This window comes from Perissodus microlepis, chromosome 6 (assembly GCF_051167445.1).
Source record: "Perissodus microlepis isolate ML-2025 ecotype Zambia chromosome 6, ASM5116744v1, whole genome shotgun sequence".
NCBI classification, from domain to species: Eukaryota; Metazoa; Chordata; class Actinopteri; order Cichliformes; family Cichlidae; genus Perissodus; species Perissodus microlepis.
The window spans coordinates 22,084,785-22,110,026 of record NC_140466.1 but is presented as its reverse complement, the minus strand read 5'-3'; the positions used below and the strand labels follow the sequence as shown (position 1 = coordinate 22,110,026).

General features: G+C 40.4%; 2 protein-coding genes across 2 annotated transcripts in view; one reads left to right on the top strand and one right to left on the bottom strand.

The window, feature by feature from the left end:
* rnf24 (ring finger protein 24) overlaps window positions 1–15,004 on the top strand; it is a 32,861-nt gene extending 17,857 nt beyond the window's left edge. Inside the window, exons 3-6 of the mRNA XM_084931488.1 lie at window positions 2,056–2,098; window positions 2,628–2,669; window positions 7,822–7,901; window positions 11,296–15,004. Coding sequence (XP_084787614.1) covers window positions 2,056–2,098; window positions 2,628–2,669; window positions 7,822–7,901; window positions 11,296–11,437 — 307 coding nt within the window. The 3' untranslated portion in view covers window positions 11,438–15,004. The remainder of the gene's footprint in view (window positions 1–2,055; window positions 2,099–2,627; window positions 2,670–7,821; window positions 7,902–11,295) is intronic.
* A 5,714-nt stretch (window positions 15,005–20,718) lies between these two features.
* Window positions 20,719–22,198, bottom strand: ccdc86 (coiled-coil domain containing 86). Its single transcript, XM_084931486.1, has 4 exons — window positions 21,549–22,198; window positions 21,204–21,333; window positions 21,029–21,103; window positions 20,719–20,895 (listed from the first exon to the last, which is right to left on the bottom strand). Exons 1-4 carry the CDS (start codon window positions 22,076–22,078, stop codon window positions 20,746–20,748), a joined length of 885 nt encoding a protein of 294 aa, XP_084787612.1. The 5' UTR covers window positions 22,079–22,198; the 3' UTR covers window positions 20,719–20,745.
* Window positions 22,199–25,242: the final 3,044 nt, after the last annotated feature.

Genomic DNA, 25,242 nt, shown 5'->3' with positions numbered 1-25,242 from the left:
CCATATTTGGGAAATACTTTGTGGAGCTCTGTGGACACGGCTCACACCACCATGAAGGGGGAATCTTAAGGTTTCTGTGCAGTAAAGCATCACCGGCAGGGGCGAGAAAGGAGAGATGAAGTAACACGTTAGAGTTCACTCGCAAGATTCCAGCAGACATATACTCGCAGATACATTTTGACAGAAGGCAGACTCTCACAGAGAAACGCAACCACATCTCTTAGCGAGTCTCTAATCCATACACACACAGGTGCGAAATATGCAGTTCAGTTTGCACAAACATTACTGGGTGTTTCTGTAACGTGGAAAAGGAGCACTAATAGTCGCTCTGAACAAATGCGGCAAGTATATTTGAATCTGTTAGTCATCACTGCAGTTTATAATATTCATTACGTGCTCATGATACCACAGGGCAGATGATACATGTTTTTATGTAGGTGGCACCTACTGCAGCGTAATTCTATCCTATTCGACACCTGGTTTTCATATTAAGTATTCTCCCACTTTTGCCCACTTTTACATTGTACTTGTGGGCTAATGAGCCCCCCCCCCATCATCAGTCGCCTATGACCCACCCTCCCATGATCTTGTCCCCTACCCCTGGGAGTCTCTGCACCTTTACCTGCTGACCTCTTTCAAAATGTCAGTTTCTCTCCTAGACTGTGCTGCTTGTTTTACAGATCCCTCTCACTCTGCTGCGAGAGGTTAAGGTTACTTGTAATGGAGGTAAATCTTACAAACCTATGAATTTTTCCTATCTCTTTTGCTCTTTTTTTTCCTTCCCTAATTTTTTATTTCATTTATTTGTTTGTTTTTGCATATGCTATTCTCCCTCTCAGTACCTAGAACCTCTTATCCAGTGTTCTTCCTGTTGTCTGAATGTTTTTTGTAGCTTAAACTCGGGTTGTATCGACCGGTACTCTTGTTGTGCTTTTGTAGAGTGCCTCAGGAACCTGCAGTAATGCTTTTAATGTATGATTCGCTGTGTTTTTGGTGATGTGAGTTGATATTTTACCTTAGGTTCAGTGTTTGTTTTGACAGGAAACCAAGAGTATCTGTTAATATGTATGTTGCTTACTACTGCGTTCTCCTTCATCGTCTTCTTTCTTTCCTTTCGGCTGCTCCCTTTAGGGGTCGCCACAGCGACTCGTCTGCCTCCATCAACCCTCTGCATGTCCTCTGTTGGTCATCCATGAACTTCTGTGATCTTTCTCTTTTCCTCCTGCCTGGCAGCTCCATCTTCAACACCCTTTTATGAATATATCCATTAGCCCTCCTTTGCAACAAACCATCTCGGCTTTGCCGCTTCAACTTTGTGTCCAAACTCTGATGTACCCGTTTCTAATCCCTGCTGGTCATTCCCAGTGAAAAACTTAGCATCTTCAGCTTAGCCTCCTGTCTTTTTGTCCGTGCCACCGTCTCCAAATCATACATCATAGTAGGTCTCACTACATCTCCGTGTCTGCACTCTCTTCTTCACCTCTCTTATCCCTTGTCTGTTTCTTTGGATGGTTGACCCCAGGTATTTAAACTCATCGACCTTCACTGCCTTTCATCCTTGCATGGTCTCCTTTCCTGCTCTTGCCCTCTCATTCACACACGTGTATTCTATCTCGCTTCTGCTGCCTTTACTCTTTCTCCTCTCCATTGCATACCTCCATCTCTCCAGGCTCTCTTCCCTGCTCTCAGCTTCTGCATTGCTAGTCAAAAAGATTTAAAAACACGTTCCTTTAGAAATATTTTACTTACCCTGTGTGAGGGGGTGAAGCTTGCCAGAAGCAGGACTCGTGCACTCACGAGAAAAATGCACAACCCAAACATATCTCATGGTTGCGCACTGCTCTGTCTCTTAGCGAAATAATTTCTGAACTAGTTATGTACACCAAGTTATTACAGTGTTTATCATTTTAATTAAAGCACCCCTGCTGATAAACTAGAGTAGACTGACTCTAGGAATTTTTTTTTCAGGACATGTGGATTGTTTCTGTGTTATAGAGTCAAGTGAAAGAGGCCAATTATTAATCAAAAAGGTGTTTTGTCTTTACTTCTCCCCAGGTTACGGCACCAGGCGCACAAAGAGCTATATGCTTACAAACAAGTAAGAAAAAGCACAGACACACACACACACTTCAGAGATAGGAAATCATCTGTAGCTAAATGCACAGCAGAAATGAAGTATCACTGCAGTGTCTAGTTTGTATCAGCTGTGCATTGGCCATCATTTAAAATTCCCATTGCTGACTCCTTAGGCAGCTGCAAGAATTTTAAAGGGTTTGTGTTTTTTGTAAGCACGCGTGCACGTCCAGCACTTCCGGATAAGAGTAAAGTGCTGGAAAAGTCACGGTTATGTGAAAGCTGTGAGCAGATAATAGCGTGTAAAGAAAGAAAGAGAGATGGAAGGTGTTAACAAACTTACATTATGTAATACTGTGTATTACCAGCATGCAAAAAGCATCCAAACATGGTATCACAGAATATAAACACGTTTTGTGCGTTGTGTCTCTCTGATTGTTAATCACACATTTTAGTGTCTAATATTGTGATGTTTCGGTTCAGGAACTGGTTATAATTATTCTCATACAGTGTTAATCTGACTAATGGTTCTTCTTCTGTTGTTGCACCTTTAGGTCATTCAGAAGGAAAAAGTCAAAGAGCTAAATTTGCATGAGGTAAGTGCTTTTCTGTTTCGTTGGCTAATATCAGGCATCACTGTCAAGGCTTGCTGCGTCTACTGCAACAGTTTGTCACGCAGTATCAGCAGCATCTCACTGTTCTCTGTCAATTTTGAACCGGTCAGTCACAAACGTCTTAGCTGTAGCCCCACTGTGTGTTTTTATTCAGGGTTTTAATCTCATCCTCTTAGTTTTGTACTTGCATAGGAACCCACGATGTCCTGGGTCGTCATTTAATTTAAAACAAAGTCCAGAGCCCTGGGCCTGTGAAGCAACAATTTAATGTTACAAAAAAAGTTTAGAGCAGAGGTATCAAACATAAGATCCAGGGGCTGGAATTGGCCTGGCAAAGACTCCAATCTGGCCAACTGGATGGCTTTGGAACAAGTGAAGGAGGGCAGAGATTTTAGTCTTTTAACTAAAACTTTATCTGTAATTTCAAACATTTATTTTTTTATCGTGTAGAGAAACTGACACATGCTGTTGGAATTGCATGTATTTTTTATATTAAGATATCTCTGGGATTAACATCAAAGTGATCCCTATGTGGCCCACAATGTAAAACGAGTGCGACGTCCACAAAGATGTTATGCAATAAACATCGCGAACAGACGTTCACCGTGTTTGAACAGGGTTTGTTAAGATTTGGTTTGACAACAGTGATGACTGATACGCACTGTTTGTCATCCAACATTCAACATGTGTCTTCACTCATAGTCATGTGAAAAGGTGTAGTTAAGGCATTAACGTCCTCCCTGTTATTATTACGTAATGCTCGGTGTCAGCTCAGTGTGGTTGGAAAATTACAAACGCAGAAGTAAAGCTGCATCGCTTCTTGCGGACAGCCTTTTAACAGAGCAGCGAAAATGAAATGTCAACAAATAGCATCTTCGTGCGTGCTTTGGCACAGGCATGGCCATATTTTCTCATCAGCCGTGCTGGAATTTCCTGCTGTCCCATCAGGCTTCGGGGTTTTATTTATGTTATTAGGAATCGAGGGAGAAAGCATCACAAAGTGTCGTGTGAATGAAGCGCGTGACAGAGTAACCAAGCTGTGTTTAAGGACAATAATATATATTTGCACACAAGGCTGACCCAGTTCCAGGCTCACAGGATTACCCGGTGGAAATGAGCACAGCCTAAGCTACGTGGATTTGGTCTTTTATATATATAGTATAGCAGTGTAATATGGAATCCACTGAGTGTTTATATAAGTCTGTAACTTGAACAGCTATCCTAAGCTGGTGCTGTTTTTAGCATGGCTTTGATCCAGGTCTACATTAACTGTCTTACATGTTATGTTGGTTTTATGTAAAGAGTGGCTGTCGTAATAGCATCACATGAAGTTCATGCTTCTGTGTCTTCTCAGACTTTTTTTTTGTGTGTGTATTTGTAGTTATAAACAAGTGCACACATCTAAAAATATACCAGATGCTTGGAAACCCTCCCCCCAACTCCCAAGTGTATCGTGTTGTTTTTGGGACGTTTTTAAAATAGGAAAAGCTGCACAAACACATCAGTGCTGAATAACTTTGATTAAAAAAAACTAAAAGTCACGCTTTGAGACCTGCATGAAATATGCCTGTCATGTTTCAGCAGTGCAATACATAACACTGTGTCTATTTGCTGTGGTCGCATTTTCCTATCTATGTAGGGCAGAGGTAATGATTTCATATCTTTATCTTACATTCATCTTATCTAGTGCTGTGTAATTTGCTTTATCAGTTTGATAAGGTTGTTGGTCATATGTTGACAGTTATTGATGTTGAGCTGGATGAATAGCCTGGGAATATGTATGCAAGAATACAGTTAGCAAGTGGCAGCAACTGCCTATTGTAAACATTCAGTTGTTTTAACCGTGTAAAGCCAGAAAAGTAAAATTATTTGAAACTAGAGTGTTTATTGAAGTTTCTGACAAATACGAAATTTATTAATTTGTGTTATTTGGAATTTGTGCAAGTTATTGTTTACATTGTATCTTTAAAAAAATAGAATTAGATTGATAATATGGAGGTATCATAAACTTATGTATCAAATATTTGGCATTGTAAGGGTTAATTTTGCTTTGTGAGGAGTTTATTTTGCTTTTTTTTTTTGTTTGTTTGTTTTTTTTGTTTTAAAGATGTTTGCTGCATTAAATTCAAAGAATACATCTATTACATTATTGCGTCATTTTGTTTGTCACTGATGGGTTTTGGCGAGTGTGGGGTTTTTTGGGGTTTTTTTTGTTACATTGGTGGAGCGTTTAAAAAAAATCTTTTTTAACTGTATGTTACATGTTGTGTGTTCCTGTTAAAAAATGTTTTATGATGGCTAAAGGTTAGTGACCTGATTTTAAAGTGCATTTTTTTTTTAAAGTTTTAAAGTGTAAAGTGAAAGTAAACGTCTGCAGATGGGGAAACTGGGAAACTCTTGGTATTAATGTTCCTCTTAGTACCTCTTTACACAGTAGAAAGTGGTAAGACTGTGGGTGGTAATTACAGTTTGTGGTCCCAGCGTGCTAGGCAACATGTTCTCATCACTAGAGATTCATCACTAGAGACATCACTAGGAGATTGGAGTCCTTCACACGTCTGCTCTTTCTCACAATTTCGTTTTAAGCATTACGCTGATCCTCGGATGGTCTTTTTCTCTACCTGTTAATTTGATCTCTTTCTGTTGCTTGGCTGAGTTGAATGAAGAACGCTCTTTGTCTGGTAAATTTGTACGTGCAGAGCATTGCTTGGCATTCATGTACTGTTCTTGCTTCAATAAAATCAACAAGAGGGTAGAGTTTCTCCATAAAATGAAGTCTGTGTCTTTTGGGGGTTTTTGTACAGTTTTTGGAAGCTTGCAGGATTAATCCACTTAACAGTGAAAAAATAGGTTCTGTCAAAAGTTGGCCGACGGTGTCACATCTAAACCGTGAGGGTGACGCCACAGAAAAAGGCGCTGAGGAAAACAAGAACACTGATCTATTCACCAATCAAGAGAGCAAAGCAGACATCTTAACAGAGAAGTGTTGTGTGTCCAAAACTCCTCAGGAGTGGAAGCTAAAGCCCCCCATACTGTTCTTTTCATCCACAGTCATCCATTCAACACTCGTAAAATAGAAGTTAGAGAGAAAATGTTGCTGAGTTTGAATAGCCAGTGAGCCCCTCATTAAAAACTTCTACTGTAAAGGCTGTATGAAAATTGGCTTCGTAGACCAACAGTTTATCTATTTCAGAGTTCACAATACTTCCCTAGACTTTACCTCCACTGTGAAATCATTCCAGCTGGCCATTGATGGCATGGATAGGTAGTAAGATTTGCTGCAAGTTATAGGAACGGTTGGGAACGATGACTCTTGAAACAAATTAAAACTTCTCATTTTAATTTGTTTCAAGCAACATTAAATTGAGAGAGCACTCTTCTTACTGGAAGAGAAATCCATCTGAAAGGACATCACTTATTCACAGGTGATGTAGTTTTGATCAAATGTAGCCGGCATGCCTGAAATAAGTAGCACGTCACATAGCGCTTAGTGTGCCGTGTGGTTCTTGGGTGTTTGTGAACTGTATAATTTGCCCCACCATAGATTCACGTCAGCATCTCCATCATAATAAGACCTGCGTCACCGTCGGTCATGCACAGGCATTGCTCAACGCTTGCACCTCTGCACAACTTTAATATGAGCGTGCGTGTCAGTCAGCTACATTGATCGAACACAAAAAAGAGAGAAAATAGACAGAAGCTAATGTGATTTCAGAGTCTAGTTTTCTATTTCTGGAATAATATACTTGTGTCTGTTCCCTTCCATAAGTATGAAATGAAGCAAAGTAGAGACGGGTGAAGTGGAGAAAACCTGTTACTCTAAGTGCAGAAAAGTCGTAATCCATGTAAAACAGTTGGGGAGTAATGGCAACCCTTTTAAATTAGTCTGGCCACATTACCAAGACAGCTAGGAAGCTCTCCTAGCCTTCCCAAGCAGTTGTAATGAAGATAAATCTGGGTTTAACAATGCTTTCTTGAGTTGCCAGTTAATTTAAACTCAGTTTTTCCCCATACAATACTAATTGTAGCCTGCCTTCCACCCTATGACAGATGGGATAGGCTATAGTAACTCTGCAACTTTGAACCGGATTGGTGGAAGAAAATGTATAGATGGATGGATGGATGGATGCTGTAGGAGTTTTAGAAATAACGTTCTCTGCTGGGTCTCTCATAGGGGAATTTTGATGAGCGCCGAATTCCAGCGACTACATGAAAGGGCTGCATTGTTTCTTTGATGAAAGGCCTGCAGTTACTCAAAGTCAGGGGGAAGGGGATGATTGAGCCAGTGTTGCTCATATTAGGCTATCATAATATTACTGCAATCAATTGTGACAGCATTACAAACCCAGGATCTATTCTTAACCCAGTTAAAGGTCAAGGGCTCATCATCACGCTCATCTAAAGCCACCAAAATAGAATTTACAGGCGGTGGAGGGGTGAACGGATCAGTGGAATATTATTTTTTCCATCCCCACATGTTTCACTTCCTAATTTCCAAGAATTCCACACAACCACAACAGTTAGCTAAAACTATAAGGTGACCTGTTACGCTAGTTGAAAGTGTTTTTGTTTAAACCAAAATGGCATCCACATCTTGCTCATCAGGAATTTCTCAATGACCCTGACAAGGACTTTTTTTCAGGGAACTCGAGCTGAACTGCCCAGAAATGGTTACTGTCTTATAATCGAGTTTAAAGTCTTGTAGTCATAGTGTGGGCTTTAGTATGCTTTCTTGTTTCATTCAAACCAGATCTGAAGATCTCTCAGCTTTTCTAACTTGCAACTCCAGAAATGAACTGATAATCTCTCACCATCTGCATTACAGTGTTGATTGTTTTCCTGTTGAAAAGGGGAAAACCAAAACTACTGTAATGTGTGGCCTCTTGGCCATGAGAGTCCCCATGAGAGTTGCATCAGAGTTATACAACAGGCATAGTTGGTCAGTTGGACTTTTTACCGTGGTTTTGGGTTTTTTTCAGGGTTTTTTGGGGTGGGTTTTTGTTAAGTTTTTTGTGTTGTGGGTAAAAGTTTTTTTTTTTTTAATTTGTGTGTTTGTTCTTTTCACTAACACAAAGCTAAAATGATGCATGGCTTTATACAGAAAGCACCTCCTAACTCCCCCGATCTCTTTCAGATTTGTGCAGTGTGCTTGGAGGAGTTCAAACAGAAAGATGAGCTGGGGATTTGTCCATGCAAACACGCCTTTCATAGGAAGTAAGTACACGATCTTATTGACATGCACAAGCACACACAGACACACACATGTTTGTACACATCCAGTCAAGGACAAACAAGTCATTAAAGATTTCTTTATCTGGATGGTGTATTTCCATTGATTTTCCCGCTTTTTAGGTATAGTAAATACAAATCGGTATATCGAGACTTAGGGTGAACAATTATTGTCAAGCTTGTTGCGTTTGTGTGGAAGCCAACAATAACAAATACCTCAGAGTTGCATGTTTTTGGGACACTAAACTAAAGCCCAGTGTTTATGAATTGGGAACTGCAGATGACATGTTGGATTGCTTCATCCTGTTTGTCCCACACCTCCCCCCATGACCTCCTACTTCAACTGAGTTCATTATAACAGCACGATGCCTCCCTTGGCCTAGTTTTTCTCTGCAGTTGCTGCAAGAGTAGTGACCCCTCACCTCTATATATACACTGCTCTGCTCTAGTGCAAGGTAAGGAAAGGCATGCCGCTGTGCAGAGGAAAAGGTTTATTGAGGAGGGTATTGCTGGGTAGATCTGTTTACAAATGATGACAAGAGAGGCAAATTATACAAGAAAAATAGGGTTCCAGTGAATGTTTGGTTAATGAAAAAGAAATAAAATAAAAGAAGTGCTGGTGAGTCATGCAAGTGCAGAATTATTTGTGAATTTAGAGATATGTTTGTCTTAATCCTTGCGTGTAATCAAAATCTGTATCAAGATTTGTGAATGTGTACATACAGTCATAGATAGGGATGGGTACCGGTATCTGGTGCCATGATGGCACCGGTTCTGTCATAAACGGTAGTAACCAGACCGAAAAGCAGCGCACATTTCGGTGCTTTATTCTTTATTATGCTTTATGCTTTATTACTTCACAGCAAAATATGCAAACACAGCAGCCTGCAACAAGTGCTTTAAGCTGATACTGTGATACTGTGCAAAGGAGGTAACACCTCAAATCTGATGAAACACCTGGCGACGCCTAGCGTTTTTTTTAAAAGCCGAGAAATGCGCCGTATTTGATAGCTTGCTGCGAGACCTCACACCGTGCACATCTACTGCGGGTGTGGTGCCTGTTATCGGTCCCGGAATTAGCAACATCCCCCAAAAACCCAAAGAGGAGAGTCCTGGCCCCTAGCCCTGCCAGTGTAGCAGAAATGATGACAGATGATGATGGCAGCAGCAGCCGTTCTTCTCTGCGTGAGTAGCTTAATGTTGTTCGTGTGTAATTTACGTTGAGTATGCTAACCACGTTATTAAATTAATACATGTAAGGTGAACTAGCAAACACTGTCCTACATGCGGCTGTCTTCTTGTTTGATGGCAGATGCTTCCTTCACCCTGGCCAAAAAAGGCTAAAATGACCAAAGAAAAAGTGGAAAACAGTTAAACATGAGAGGTTTTTGGACAAAGTTTGTGTTTTTTCCATTGTTTAAGCACTGCTTCCAGCCAAGAGTGATACCATATATGCCCCATAGCTGCAGAAAAGGCTAACATTGTTATCTTTTTTACAAAAAAAAAAGTGTGTGTTCTCCATTCTTTAAGCACCGGTTTGAGCACCGTTTAAGCACCGGCACCGTTTCAAAAGTACCGGTTTGGCACCAGTATCGGATAAAACTTAAACGATACCTATCCCTAGTCATAGATGTGTGTTTGTGGTTATTAACGGCTTAAAGTGTTGCACTCTGAGAGCTGGAAATAAATCTCCTCTCACCTGGCTGTCTCTTTACGAGGATTTTGGCTACACGGGCCTGAGCGACTCTAGGAATAGATGCGCGACGGTTTGCAAATGTATGTGAAGATTTAAAGCTTAATCTAAAATATAAAAAAATATATACCTGCATTTTTTTTCCTAGTTAATGAGCTGATATATGTTTCATATTTTCCTCTTGAACACAGCCACTGGAAGACAGAAAGCAAAGCCTCTGGTGATCGACATTTGACCACTTAATTATTATTATGAGCTCTGGGTAATGACCAAAAGATTGAGAAACAAAACACATATTTACTTATGAGATGAAACTTGTGGCAAAGAACGCTTTTAAAAGGGCGCCCACATTAGGCCAGGTGGAAATAAAACTCCTATAGAAAGCCGCGCAAGCATGTGGAGAACATGCAGACACAAATATTTTAGGATAAACCCAGAAAAAAAGTTGTCTTTGGTATATGAGGTTTATATTTATTTGCCCCCTTTATTTTCCACTTGTTTTCCATGTGTTTTTTTTTTTTTGTTTTTTTTTGTTTTTTTAAATTTGGGATAGATTTTATACCAGATGGTCTTCCAGATGTAATTCTCCCATTTATCCGGGGTTGGAATCGGCACATCACTAACTTGTGACCCCTCCTGAGACTCATGTGCAAGTCTTTAATTCATACTTAGTTTTAGTCATAATTTAGGCATCTAAATTCTTGTAGTTTTGGTCTAGTTTTAGGTTTAAAAAAAATGGGGGTGCTGATCAAACGTGTGCATCTAACCTTACTGCAGGAGATTAATTCTGATTGGATCTCGTCTCTCCAGAATGACTTTGTCTTGTTTTTATTTGTTAACAAAAGTGTCAGTGCATTTCTTCATAGTTCTTCATACTTCGTTATCATCTCGTTTCCGTCAAAGGGGTCTGTGGTTATGACGTACCTATGGGGTAGATTTAATAAAGAAGTGTAACCCCCGTAAAGCAGCGGTCCCCAACCCCCGGGCCTCGGACTGGTACCGGTCCGTGAGTCGTTTGGTACCGGGCCGCGAGAGTTGAGGCTCAGGTGTGAAATGTATGGTTTTCAGGGTTTTTATCGGTTTTCAGCGTTATTTTGTTATCGTTTTTATCGTTAACTCGGTTTTCCTGGATCTTTTCATGTGTGTTATGAATAAATCTTCTTTTTTTCGGTACCGGTGCTAGTTTTATTTTGTTGTATTTATCCGTGACACCTTAAAGGCCGGTCCGTGAAAATATTGTCGGGCATAAACTGGTCCGTGGCGCAAAAAAGGTTGGGGACCGCTGCCGTAAAGCGAATGTGTTAACGGCTACATCATGCGATTTATTAGCGCCCACTGGTGGAAAAACTATGTCATGGCACATTCTCTAAATTGATTTAAACATACCGCATTTTGTTTATTCCATAATTTATTACAACATTTTGGCACCACTGCACATATAAATATAAATATGCCATACGTGTTGCTGTTGTCAGTTATCAATTCCGTTACGTACATTGAGAGCTAAGAGCTAACCGGAGCCCATCTCCGTGTATGTGAACCCATAATAATCAATAAAGCTGATTCTGATTTTGATGCTTTTTCCTGCTTACAAGCTGCTATCCTATATTTCCTGTACCCTCTGAATCGCTCGCTTCTTTCATCCCTGCCTTTAACTATAAGCGCTGTGCTTTTTCTTTCCTTCAGGTGCCTCATTAAGTGGCTGGAGGTGAGGAAAGTGTGCCCGCTGTGCAACATGCCCGTCTTGCAGCTCGCCCAGCAGGCCGGCAGCACAGACCCTCCTGTGCAGATAGAGCAGCCTTTGCCTGGTATTGAGAACTTGGTGTAGCAGACTGACGGCCTCCTTCACAGTACACTACACACGCATCCCAACACTCATGCTCTTACCTGTACAGGTACACTTTTGGTATGAGTGCGTGGACAGACTGGAGAAACTGGAGCTAATGCTCAGATCTACGCAAAAGCTGCGAATCTGCCGCCATCGCCACCTCTCGTATCTTTTTGCATCGGTTCACAAAAGGATTTCCTGACATCGGCTCTAACTGAGAGTCATCTGTTTTCATGTATTTTTATTTTCACGGACAATGAAGAAGAGCTGATAACGAAGAAGTTTTCCTTTTCGACCGAGACAGTCGATAACTTTTTCACAACCAAAGCACTTTTCTGGGGACACCAGCGAAAGACCAGGAGGAAGAAGGAAAAGACAAAAGAACTACAGTACACTAAAATCTGAATAGTTTTTCTTTTATTTAACAAGCACTTTATGAGAAAGGCAAACCTGAATTTGCATGTGGCTCGTAGTCCCAAGGTCAATATATTTTATCATTAACTCTCATTTCCATGTACAGTACAAATAAACCAGGGTTAGGTCATTTTGGATTTTTTTTGTTAACAAACAAAATGTACATACACATCAGAAAGGCACATCGATACCCACGGCAGTGGATGCTGGGAAATTTGGAAAGTTTGTTTAGTTTGTGCTGCACACACACAAGAAACCGAAGTCAAAGTATCCTCGACTTTACGTCTGACTGAATGTGAAAGGTTTTTACACGCACACACAATTCAGATGAAACATGAAGAATTTGTTCCCACATCGCCTCACTCATTACTCATTCATAATGTTACAGTTCTCCTTTTTTGTAAGGATTTGAACACATAAAGATGATGCAGTGAACAAATTATAGCATCAGCCGTGTGTGGATACTGTCAGCCCTCCACAATCCAGGCATTACTCACAGTTGGGATCAGTCACAGGAAATCAACATTTCACGGTGCCCACTGTTTTAACCTCAAATTGTGTTGGTGTGTATGCACTGATGCTTAATCTTTAAACAGTTAAACAGAGCCAACAGAAGGAATCAAGCACTCAGACGTTTCCCAACTAACACAGATGTTGCGCTTTGCTTCGCAGCGTTTTTATTTCATTGAAGCCGAGCTGCGCGGGTGCCGCAGAGACTCGTCTTCGCAGACATTTCACAGAAACAAAGTGTCATACGGTCGAGTCGGCGTCACTCGAAATATCACCGCACGTCCCTCTGAATCTGAATCTGAATGACTTCTGAGTTTAAGCACGCTGCATTTACCGCTGAATTTGTTTTTGCTTCCGCTCTAGTATTTATGCTTTTTTTAAAAAATAAAAAAATAAAAAAATATATATATATATTTATTGTGATATCTCGGTACAGCTTCATAGAGAGAACAAGTTAGTGGACTCAGCATAGATTTCAGGCAACATTTCCACACATACACTGGGAGGGGCTCGAGCCGCGAACCCCCCTCCCGCCCCCACCCACAGAGGTAGCAGTCAGCAGGTTGTAATGAAGCAGCAGTTTCATTCACACACGCGCACACAGGTTCAGCTTTTTGGCCGTGGTATTCTGGCGCTTTCGCCCCTCGCCTCTCTCTGTATAGTACAGGGTGCTTTTGTTTCGTGCCACACATACATTAACCCTGAACCCCTGACCTTTGTGTTTTTGTTTTTGTCTCCTGTTAATATGTTGTTGGGTTAAAAGAAAAAAGCTTCATCACTCTGAGATGAATTAGAGATTGTCATTTTATCAATGATGTGTGCTATCCAGTAACAGCTGTGTGTTACCTTTTTTAGAAGCACAAACAACAGCAACAAAAAATGAGCCCCCGCTACAAAAAGTGAGCTTTCTGTCAGGGCTAACATGCTAACTGATTGTTCTGTTTTCTGGCTGCTTTCTTTCTGAATTATTACACAAAGGTTGAGGTTCACAATACGTGGACGATGCTTCTTCCATTGTTACTTTGATCTGAATGTCAGGCCACACACACACACACACACACCGCAGTGTTGACCTCTGTGGACATTAAATAAGAACAAAAACAGGGTTATTTTTCTGTCTCGTGTGAGGGTCACTCCTCCTGCATGGAAGCAGCACGGTGCTACATAAAAATGTTAAGGCTGATTGAAACGTATTGGCCAATCCCAAACAGACTTATTAGGACACTTGGTGAGCAGGGCGTGTATCAGACAACATCTCCACTTCAAAAGAGTTTCATGTTGAACAAATGAAGCAGCATCAAATCCTGCAGCGTGTGACGGGCAGTATTTGTTGCCTTCTCTCTTCTCGGTTTCGGTTACAAAAAGGCTGTGACTGTTTTTCTGCACTTCTATTAATCCCAGATCTTCACTTTATCTTTCTTCCACTGTCCCCCGATAGACGCTGGTAATAACACAAGTCTTAATGCTTTGTTCCTGCTAGTGGATTTGTCTTTGAATGTATGTTTTAGGAGAAAAAGGAGAGATTTAATGTGAAAATGTGCTATTTTGCATAGTCAAGTTGCCACTTTGTTTCACCACTGTTAGATGTATGTAGATGCTAGTATCATAAATAGTGTATTTACACACGGCGCACAAAGAGAAGAAAAAGTTCCTTCCTGTAAACTGAACGGCAGCTGACACTTCCCCGCAGTCTGGTCTATCTTAAATGTTGCTCGATTGTAAAACACCTTCCACCTGATTTTTTTCCTTCCCGCGTGCCGTCCCGATCCCGCTAAAAGAGAGCGCGCCAACCCACGGTGAATCAGATTGATCGAGCAAAGAGATGCGAGGGAGTTTCTGTGAGGCTGTGGGCAGAAGAGGCTGGAAGCTGAGCCAGTCATGAATATAGTAATGAACGACTTCCCACCACTGAAATCACCATTGACGTCAGCGCCGCTCCTGAGTTACCTCGGGCTATAAATAGACGACAGTCAGGAGCACAGTTTTACACCGAGAATCTACTCGTATTGTGAGTGGAGAGCTTCCGAATGACTGCCTCACAAGCCACTTTTATTATTGTCCCTTTAGGGCAAGGCGTTTGATGGGAGAATGTGAGAGTCAGTTTTATTCATAAAAGAATAAAGTTGTTACCTTTTCCTTTCAGATGAGGGTTGCGTTACATTTCCGTGGTTGATTTTAGCGACCAGACCATTTAATTTTATTTTGAAATCTCTATCACTGCCGCCCTGAAGTGAACTTTCTTCTTGTTTGTATGGTGTGCTATTTATTTCACCACTGCTCCAGTAGTGATACTCCCCCCCCTCCCCCCGTTTTTATTTTAAATGTTGTCCAAACAAATCCTCCAACCTCCCAGCTTGAGCAGCGTACCTGAACACACCCTCTTGCCTCTTTTTTGTTAACACTGATTACGTTTGTGGACTTTCACAGACATTTGTTTGTAAAACTAAGAATTCTGCAGCCAGAATATTTTTGGAGACAGTCAGTATTTGTAAGCTCTATTTTTGTATATTGTTATTTTGGAGAAAATAATATGCTTTTTTTTTTTTTTCTTGTTTTTTGCTAATTTCATGGGTATTCATTTCAAGAAAATGTTGCATGTGACTTGAGTTGAACTGTAAATAAAGTTTCCAAGTTTTGGAAGGATGTTTGTTGTGTTTTGTCTTTTCCTCTTCCAGATGTAGTCAAAATGTATCACTAAATTGACAACTCAGGAAAAATAATGTCTGTATGTCCTGTCTCAAGATGCATTCAGTACCTCTTGGCTGGACTGATGTAATTCAGTATTAGCAGGGTGTTCTAAAAGTTCCCTGAAAGCCTTCTGTTGATCCAAAACTATACTGTGAGACTAGAAATTCTCTGTATTGGCTTCCTGTTAAATCCACAAACTTGCTCATGCTTAGTTGTCTAGATTTTTCTCCAGAATATTTTACAGAGATTTTTACCTCACAGTCTAAACCACCTTGAAGTGACTGTTATTGTGATTTGATGCTATATAAATAAACCTGATTTGAATTAAATCAAAATTATAAATATAAATAAAAATTATGTTCCGCTGTTATCCTGGTGACTGACAATGGATTCAGAAAATTAAGGCCACCTCTGCTTAAGTCTTTTTTTTTTTCTTCACTGATATCATTTACTCCTTGTTGGGACCGTTTGCCAGTAAGTATCAGTAAATATGATGCACCAGCGCCACCTTCTGGTTAAATACTCAAATGTTTAAACTGCATTTTCAGTTACAATATAATAATTTTTTACTGACTGCATACTTCTTGGTATTGCAGATGGATGTGGTCCTGGTTGTTGAGCAGGACAGACGAGACGCAACTGTAACACTTTTATTTTCTCCAAAAAGAAATAAACTAGAATCATGACACTGGGCATGCCCAGTAGGATTCTTCCTGCCTATGAAAGGAAGCAGGACAATTTTAATCACAAGTTTTGACAAAATTGATACATTTTTTTTGATGTAGCTGCAAACGTTTTTCTTCCACACACATGGGTACTACACACCGGGCCACAAAGGGATGGACATGGTCAATACTCAGGTAGTCTGTGGTGTTTAAATGATGCTCAGCTGGTGCCAAGAAAATATCCCCTGCATCACTAAACCAACACCAGCCTGAACCATTGACACAAGGTAAGCTGGATCCATGCTTTTACGTTGTTTACACCAAATTCTAACCCTGCCATCCAAATGTTTCAGCAGTTATCGAGAGTCATCAGACCAGACAACATTTTTCCAATTTTCTGTTGCCCAATTTTGGTGAGCCCGTGTGAATGGTAGCTTCAGTTTCCTGTCCTTAGTTGTGGCACCCGGTATGTCCATCTGCTTCAAGGATCAATGTGTTTTGCATTCAGAGATGCTTCTAGGCATACCCAATTAAGTTACTGGAGTTACTGTTGCTTGTGAGAATCTTCTCTGTGAATCCTAGAGATGGTTGTGTGGGAAAATCCCAGCACATCATTGGTTTCTGAAATACTCAGATTACTACAATAATCAGACTACAAATACTCTGGCCCCAGCATTATGCCACATTCAAGGTCACTTAAATCCCCTTTCTTCCTCATTCTCATGCTCAGATTGAACATCAGCAGGTCACCTAGACCATGTCTATATGCCTAAATGCACGGAGTCACTGCCACATGACTGGCTGATGAGATATTTGGGTTTATGAGCAGCTGAACAGGTTTACCTAATATAGTGGCCTTCAGTCTATCTAAAATATTAATTTCAATATTGATTTGCATGGTTTTTAAAAGTGGTTTTAGTGCATAAGACTTGGACTTACAGTATCCTTCTTAGGCGTCCTTTTATTTGAAATACAGTGGAAAATGTTCCCAACCACTGTTACAGCCAGGGACACTCTAACAGTCTCACTTTGTGCTTTAAATTGAATATTTTTACCTGTCAGTAAGAATATATGCATTTATTGCATCAAGGGATGATGTCAAAATTCAATTAACCTGTCCCCAGCCTCAGGACTCATCCACTGTTGTCGTGGCTACTATAAGGTTGTTTCTACTTAAACAAATGGGAGCACTCAGCAACATCTGGCCACACGGCATTTCGACACAGCAGCTGGTTTTAACTCATGTTAGAAACCCTTCATCAGGGCACAGCACACTCAGTCTGTTTTGTGTCTGTTTCAGTAAACAGTGGCTCATACACATGTTAATAACTGACAGACAGAACAGGCTGAGAAAGTGCTGGTGTGGCTTGTTTTTGTCACCCTGTAAAATGGTCTCAAGTTTGAGGACATTGTTATCCTAATGCTAGTGTAATGCTACTTTACTTCAACACTGATCACTTTTATGTCAGCATTCCTATTTCAGCCTCTCCCTTTTATCTGACTGTGAACTCATGTCTTGTGTGCGCATTTTAGTGAGCGTTTGAATTTGTGTCATACGACATACAAACTAGCATCCACAAACTTAAAATCTATAAATATTAGTTAGCACTTTATAATGATGTCACGCTATTAAGCACTAGTAATATATTAGTAAGGTACTAGTAAGAGCTTCATTCATCATTTATGATGACATTTATAAACACAGATACATCATTATGATTATATATTTATAAATGACACACTAAGGAGGAGTAATGCTCTGTAAAAGATGAACTAAGCACCTGCCAATACCTTATTTAATACTTAATAGTGTGACATTATTATAAAGTCGTTTTTAAGAAGAGAAACCATCAGAATATCTGTGAAAACTCCAATAGACGGCTCATTTGATCTGACCCATGATGGGAAACTGGTCCAGTATCTCAAAATGCTTTTTCATAAAATGTAGTTTATCAGTATAATATCAGTATTTTATTTGACAAGGGGCTGTCCTGACATAGATTATGATGTAGTACTTGATAGATAGATGTTTGTTTATGTCTTATTTAATTATCAACCCTAAAACTGACAAGTTAGCATAGATACGTCAGCCCACTCATCAGCAGTTTTCTGTGGAAATGTGAAAACCAGGACTAGGCCTGGTTTTCTCAGCAACCTCAGACCAAAATCAATTAAATGCTGAACGTCCAGTGTTGCTTTGGCAACAGTTTGAAATGGTTTGCAATTACTCTCTGTTGAATTTTAAAGTGATAAGATGGCCCACTTTACCTCATGTCCCGGTTTTGTTGGGATCACACTATTGATCGGTCTTCCACTGTCTATCCTGAAGCGCCAAATGATGTTTTTTAAAATCTGCTTCAAAAGACTCCATGATCTGATTTATTTTCTTCTTGAATTCAGATAATTGAAGGTAGACTTCCTTACTTTGTGTCGATTACATAAAAATCGATTTTCAGAATCATTTCAGGAAATAATAACATTTTTTATTACAGTGTTATAACTCCATCTGAGTCAAAGTGATCAAAAAGTCATTTCAACATATATTTAAAGTAAGGAAGAGAAAAGAACAACAAACTTTCAGTTTGATCACTTTTGTTAAAACGTGACCACTTTGCATCACCTAGATCTTAAAACCTGTCAACAGAAGTGCTTCATGTCATGATTACACTGTTTGATATTTAAGGATACATTGTGTGCGATGCCTCTCTGTGAATAACAAAGATCAGATGAAGGCAACACAAGAAGAAGCTAAACAGGAAGGAGGCGCTTAAAGAGTGAGACAGTGAAGTAGCACACAGCCAGACTGCTCATGAACATGATCCCAGTGGGAGAGGCCACCGCGGCGTTGCTTGAAGTGCTGTTTGTTGTTGTTGCAGTGTTGTTCGCAGTAGCGGTGCTGATTGTGCTTGTCATGTTTGTTGCAGTCGTGGCAGTGGCAAAGGTGGGAGCGGTTGAATTTACAGTGGAATTTGTCTGGGCATTTGCTGACACAGAAAGAGAATAAATGAGAAACTGCGTTTTACTCACCAATGATCAGGATCTGTATCAGAATGGTCAGAAGCATTTTTGATCTCTGTAATGCCTGAAAACCAAAAGGAAAATTGAAATAAATATTTTGACTTTAAACATTACTTTCTAACAAGCAAACGGTCTAAAAAAGAAAGCTGAACAACCTGTTAAAAGTGTGTTACTTACAACACTCCTGTATTTTAATTTCTCTCAGCTCAGTTGTCTCAGTTGTGAACTTGTCTCAGTGCCGAGTCTTCTTGCACCTCAGATGAGCAACTTCGCCTCAAGCTGTGAGTTCTTCCCATCTTTTATACTGTGAATGGCAGACATGAGGAATGACATGAAAGAGACACCTTTGAAGGATGGCCATTCCTTTCACAGCAGTCACCTAAGTTTAACAAACTGCTTTGTTCATGCGTGCATCTCCAGGCTTGTGAGATTATTGACAGATTACAAAGGAATCAGGTTGGTGACAAAGTGAAGGAACTGTTTACCTGTGTGACACAAAGACAGCAGTGTGCTTATAACGGTGAATTATCTGTTTCAGAGCTGCTTGGCTATTAATTTAACAATGAATCCACCGTATAAAGCATGTCATGTGAAATACATGGAATGGGCACGCAGGTGAAGAGAAGCAGAGTGTGTGTTCAACATACTAAAGCCATGTCTTGTGTCTGCATACTTACTGGTGACGTTAACGTGTCACGACCAAGGTTAGAAGAAAAGTCCCACAGACTCATCTAGTGGACATCATTGCTAAATTAGGCCTAATGTCTTACAGCAGGATGATTCTGCTTTATTCATATAATAATTTTTTAACTGCACTTAAACAACTTCTATTTTTCTTAGGCTGTCTGGAGAAAAACGTGTTAGATCTTCTTCCTTCAGAACAAAAACTCCAGACACAAAGAAAAATCTTTTGATTGAATTGGACTGTTTTAGGTACATTTTTCATTTGCTGAGAACCTGATCAGATGTGTGAAAAACAATTCTCACTGAACTTGAATTGGACAGCAGAGCAACGTTTTACTAGAGAACGTTCTGTACAGATACTGATGAGTTTCTTGCATTTTCTTTAAGCAGTCTTTAGGAATAGATCTCCAGGCATCCTGAAGGACATTCAAAGCTCTTCCCTGGATGTTGGTTGCCTTCTGTATCATCTTTGACATTTTTCATAGATACGGCTAAAGCAATGGGAACCAATCATATGTAACTGGTTGCCAGGAAAAAAAAAAGCACTAAGATTTGTCTGTTATATGTAGACACAACACTGGTTCTTCCAGATTTTTTTTTTTACAATTGAATGATTTATAGGTCAGCATTATGTGGGTTAACAAACAAAAAAGAAAGAACATGTGCAACAGTTTATCTTCATGAATGCATGGATCCAGCCTACCTTGTATCAGTGGTTCAGGCTGCTGCTGGTCATGTAGCAGTGTGGGGAATATTTTCTGGGCAGTTTGAGTGTGAGTACTATCTGAGTGTTGTTGTTGACAATAATAACTACAGTGCACCTATTTTCAGATGACTGGGTCCCGCAGGACATCACAGTGATGCTGTCATGTTCATATGGACCAAAATCTCTGACGAAATGTTTCAAGCAGCTTGTTGAATCTACGCCATGAATTAAAACAGCTCTGAAGGCAAAAAGGGGGTCTAACTCAGTACTAGCAAGATCGTGTCCAGTGAGTGTCTAGTTTTTAAATCTTAAGAACGGGATGCTTTTATAGTTCAAAAATGTACTTTTGGAGGACAATCTGCTCATAAATGATCTCAGACTCCCATTTCTGAAGTTCTGAATAAACCATCAGTTCACAGCCCATTAATCATCAAACACAGTTTCACAAATATAAAACCAGCATTATTATAGTTGCACTGAAATGAGTTTGTAGTGATATAAAAATACTGTCAGCCACCAGTGCTCCCCCTCAGCCTCAGTGAAGTTTTAATAAATAAATGAGTGGAAGACAAGAATGAGTCAAAATCCAGAACAGATAAATTTATCACATTTATTTCTGGACTTTAAGTTAAATCTTGGTCAGAGTTCTTCTGTTTCTTTGTGGGTTTGCCACTCTGCTTCTGTGACTTCTGCAGCAGAGCCAGCGTGTCTCGCTTCTCAATCTTTCTGAGATGTTTCTTCTTCATCCTCTTGATCTTTGACGTATTCCGGATCTGAGAAACAAATGAGACATAAAAGTCAAATATGAGCTGATTGGAATATTACAATAAACCGAGAAAAGCATTAACACACGAGGGACTGAAGAATATGCCAGTATTTCTTTTAGCTGGAGACAAGTCGACATACCACTTGAACAATCTCAGCTTTGCGTTCGTTCTCTTCTCGACGTTTTAAGTTTTCTTCTCTTCTTTTCCTCTTTTCCTATTAAAACAGGCAAAAACACAAAACCAAGTGAGGTGCAAAGCGTTGACAACACAATGGTCAGGCAGACCTGCATCACTCACACGGCCTGCCTCCCTACCTCCTTCTGTCGAGCTTTCTCGTCCTTAAGCTGCAACGAATACTGCTTCACCAGTGCCTTCTCCCGCTTGGCCTCCATCTTCTTTTCCCAAGAGGAGCACAATTGTTTGTCTCTCACTAAAGCTGAAAACCTTAGAAGACAAAAAAGGTTCACACTAAAGTTTTACCAACAAACTTTAGGGCGATCTGTACAAGACATCTCATTATAAACAAAACCTTATTACCAAGAACTCTCATCACCATCACCTTCCTCATTAACTGCCATGTACGTACTTTTCATTCACATACAGTACTATATCATAATAATAATAATAATAATAATAATAATAATAATAATCGTCCTCACCTCGCCTTGCTCCGGTCCTTCCACACTCTTCCAGATTTCGGTTTTCCCAGAGGAATGGCCGGGCGGGGCTTCTCACTGGGAGCTAGGTGAGGCTTCTTCGGGACCGGCTCTGCTGGAACAGGTCTGGACAGAGGAGCGTCTCCGCTGCCGTTAACTGTGGATTTGTTTTCTGTATCCGCCGCTGGAGTCACTGTCTGCGGCTCTGCTGGTTCCGGTGTCGGCTGCTCTGCCCCGAGACAGGGCTCTGGTTCCGCTGGCATGCTGGACCTGTCCTCGGCCGGACTCAAAGGTTTCTCCTCTGTATTTGTTTCCTCCACCTCTACCGGTAGCTCCTGGAGGACTGACCTCCTGCTCCTCCGGCTGGGAGTCCTCACCGGGGCTTCAGAGCCGAGCACCGGTGCGGGAGTCCGGAACGTGCGGCCGCTGCGGGTCCGTCTGCCCTCCGCCGGTGGTTCCTGGACCTGCTCCGCTCCTGGTTCCGCCTCATCGGCGGCTTTCTCTTCTGACACGGGTTTTCCTCTTTTTGGCATATTTTTAAACAAAGTAACAGCTCATTACTAAACCTTACTTCTGTTTCCACGTGTGAGCTCTCCCAGCGTTGTGTACGTCGCGTTATTTCCGGTGTCGACGATAAACAACATGGCTTCACATTACCGCCACCTCCAGTTCTGGAGGGCAAACTACAAATTTGAACTTCCTCTAAGGAGCGCCATTGTTTGGCTTTAGCTTTTATCATGAAAACTGTGGTGTTTGCTCTTTGTAATACTCATAGAAATGTGACACCATCAATGTGTAGCTTCGTTAGCTCCATCAGTGAGTCAGTCTCAGAGATACCTCTAGAGTTAGATAGTGAGTGAATTTAGCTTGTCAGAGTTCACATATAAACTAATTAAACACACTGGGATTTTGGGTGTCTTCTTTCTTTACAGCCACAATCAAATTTGAGAAGTCAGTCTCTTTGGTTGCATGTCTTATTAAGGCGAGGTTGCTTGAAGTGAACCACAGAACACAGAGAGAAAGATCCTGAAATGACGCTGAAATACAAACAAGAGGAAAGTGGTCAAAGTATTTGATGAAGGCTGAAGAACCTCATAGGCCAACTTCATATGTGAACTTTATTTTTTTCATATTTTACTAAATTTAAAACAGGGAGATTTCAAATCAAATGTCATGTAAACCTCAGTAGTGTAAGTAGCTGCTGTGAGGCCTTTTTGAGCTTTTTGGGTTGAGGCCAAAAAGACCAGTAGAGGTCCTTAAAGATTTGAACCCTCAGAATTAGTTTGCGCTTCACTGATCTCAACCTGATCCCGATTTACAAACTTTTTCAGAAACTGAATAAGTTAAATAAGCTAACAATTTTACTCTTTTTTTCCTTAAGGGCAGCAAATTTAGTTTAAAAAGAAGGAATAGGGCTTTGTTTGGATTCATCACATCACACCCATGCAAGTAGTAAAGCTTGCAACCCCCTTTTTTGATTTGTTGTATTTTTATATTTCATAGTGCAGTTATGACAGGTATAAATATCAGAAGTTATTAAAAGCAGATATTAAAACTGAGACCTCAGTCATGCCATTTAACCTTAGCCGAGCCTTAACTGTGGGAGATGTGAAAACATTTTTTCTTAACTAAAAATCCTCTTCCTTCATTGATGTGATTACATTTAGTCACCCTTCAGACCCTGATGGAAGAGTCTGACTTTAATGCCAGAGTGACTTCATCACTATCCTGGCAAAGTGTGTTAGTGTTTAGGTGTTACCTAAGATCCACGGTGATGGGAGACAGCTGAACCATTTAACAGGTTTCAGTGAACAGTTTCAGGAATGTGCAGCAGCACAGAATGTTCACAAGCAGTTTTCCAAGGACCAGGACTTCCCTCAGGTAAGTGTTACCAAAACATGGATTCAGACAAGTATTTCCATATGAACTGGGAGGGTAAGGCTTGCAGTTAACCTTCCAGAACAGAGGAGTCTCCGATGAGACTGAGGAATTGGGACAGGAAAGTGCTGTCAGTAAGTGGAAATACGAAACAGGTTTGCCTACTTGAGTCTTCCCTCGACCACACCGACTCCTGGAAAAGAACATACATGCAACTTATAGAGGTAGAGAAAGCTAGACAACAGAACTGCACCTGGAGGACAGGAAACTATGACATGATTTGACCTTTCACCTTTTTAGACCTTCCCAAAACTTCCTTTCTGTCTAATCCAAACATAAAGGGCATGTTAATCGATTATTAACCAGGTACTGACAGGAACACTGAGACAGGTTTGCTTGTTGTAATTTAATTTGCTGTTGTAATTGTATTTTAATTTAATAACTGTATTTGATCCAAGTCTCTGGTACACTAACTGTCAGTATTTTTCAGCATAAGGATGCATCACCTGAAAAAAGCATATTAGAAGTTGCCACTCCAAGCCCCAGGCATCAATAAAGTCAATCCACGTCAAAGCGTACCAAAACCTTCTTAAATAGCACAGCTCTGCCCCCTCTCACTTCTATCTGCTGTAAATTTGAAAACTTTTGATTTTTTTTTTTGCAAGGTCCCAGAAGATAGACTGTTGCACATGTTACTGCTCACAGCAGAAAACAGGCCAAGTGTTTTCAAGTGTTCATGGGTGTTGTTTTGTAGGGGAATCTTGCCCATCATAGGGGAACCTGAACTTGCTTTCCCTCCACACACATGGCCATCCCACCGCTCATAGGCTCATCAGCCTTCTGTATAATTCTATTGCTTATAAAGAATTCAATATTTTGTTTTAACTGCGATAAGATCAAAGCTTTAAGTAGAATTAGACTGTGCCTGACCAACTGGTGTAAAAACTTTAAGGCCCAGAACGCGTGACTGTACTGCCTTACTTTGTTCTAAAGTTTTTCAGGGTGGGATCTCACCTGTCAGAGGTGAACCAGCCATCCATCCTCCACTGTTTTTATTTTTTAACAAAATTCTCAAAAACTTGCACAAAGTCTTTATCTCCACATTTTTATCTCTAGTTAAACCACATCCAAACAGTTTTCTCACACAGTGTCCCTGCTCACACCGAGGACAAGGCCAAGTATCTGTAGGCCACCCCACAGTGTCCCTCATAGGTTCACCTGCTTGGGTTTTACTTAGTAGAGAAAAATGCAGGTAACTAAAAGACACACACACACACACACACACACACACACACACACACACACACACACACACAGTCCAAATAAAACAGCTTACTTGACACACCTTTTAAAGTAAAATGTTACATTGTGAATATTTAAAAAAAAAACGTCTTCAGTGCCTTAAATAAAAGGCCCAACACTGCCACCTGCTGGCTTAAAAGCGTCCATACGCCACCAGCATATGACGGCACAATAATAATAATATTTAAAAAAATAATAATAATAAAAATAAATAAATAAAACTAGGCCGTCCTCTTTTCCTCCTGCCTGGCAGCTCCTTATTCAACATCCTTCATCCAGTATATTCATTGTCCCTCCTCCGCACATGTCCAGACCATCTGTTCCTCACCTCTATCATGATTTTCAGACATAAAAATATTGCGGATTTAATACATTGTCTTTCTCTTACCCATATTTCTTTCTGCTGTATATTGTATTTTTACTCTATACTGTCAGATTGTACATTTAAAAAAAGACTTCTATCCCATAGTTCAAAACAATGACTGTCATTATTTCAAACCCTTTGAATAAAAAGCTC

What these genes read in the sequence shown, in the direction of transcription:
- ccdc86 (XM_084931486.1), bottom strand. Translation starts at nt 22,078, where the DNA reads ATGCCAAAAAGAGGAAAACCCGTGTCAGAAGAGAAAGCCGCCGATGAG. An exon ending in AAGGACCGGAGCAAGGCGAG is followed by an intron (nt 21,334 to 21,548) that starts GTGAGGACGATT and finishes TTGTCTTCTAAG; the next exon opens with GTTTTCAGCTTTAGTGAGAG. An exon ending in AAGCTGAGATTGTTCAAGTG is followed by an intron (nt 20,896 to 21,028) that starts GTATGTCGACTT and finishes TTTGTTTCTCAG; the next exon opens with ATCCGGAATACGTCAAAGAT.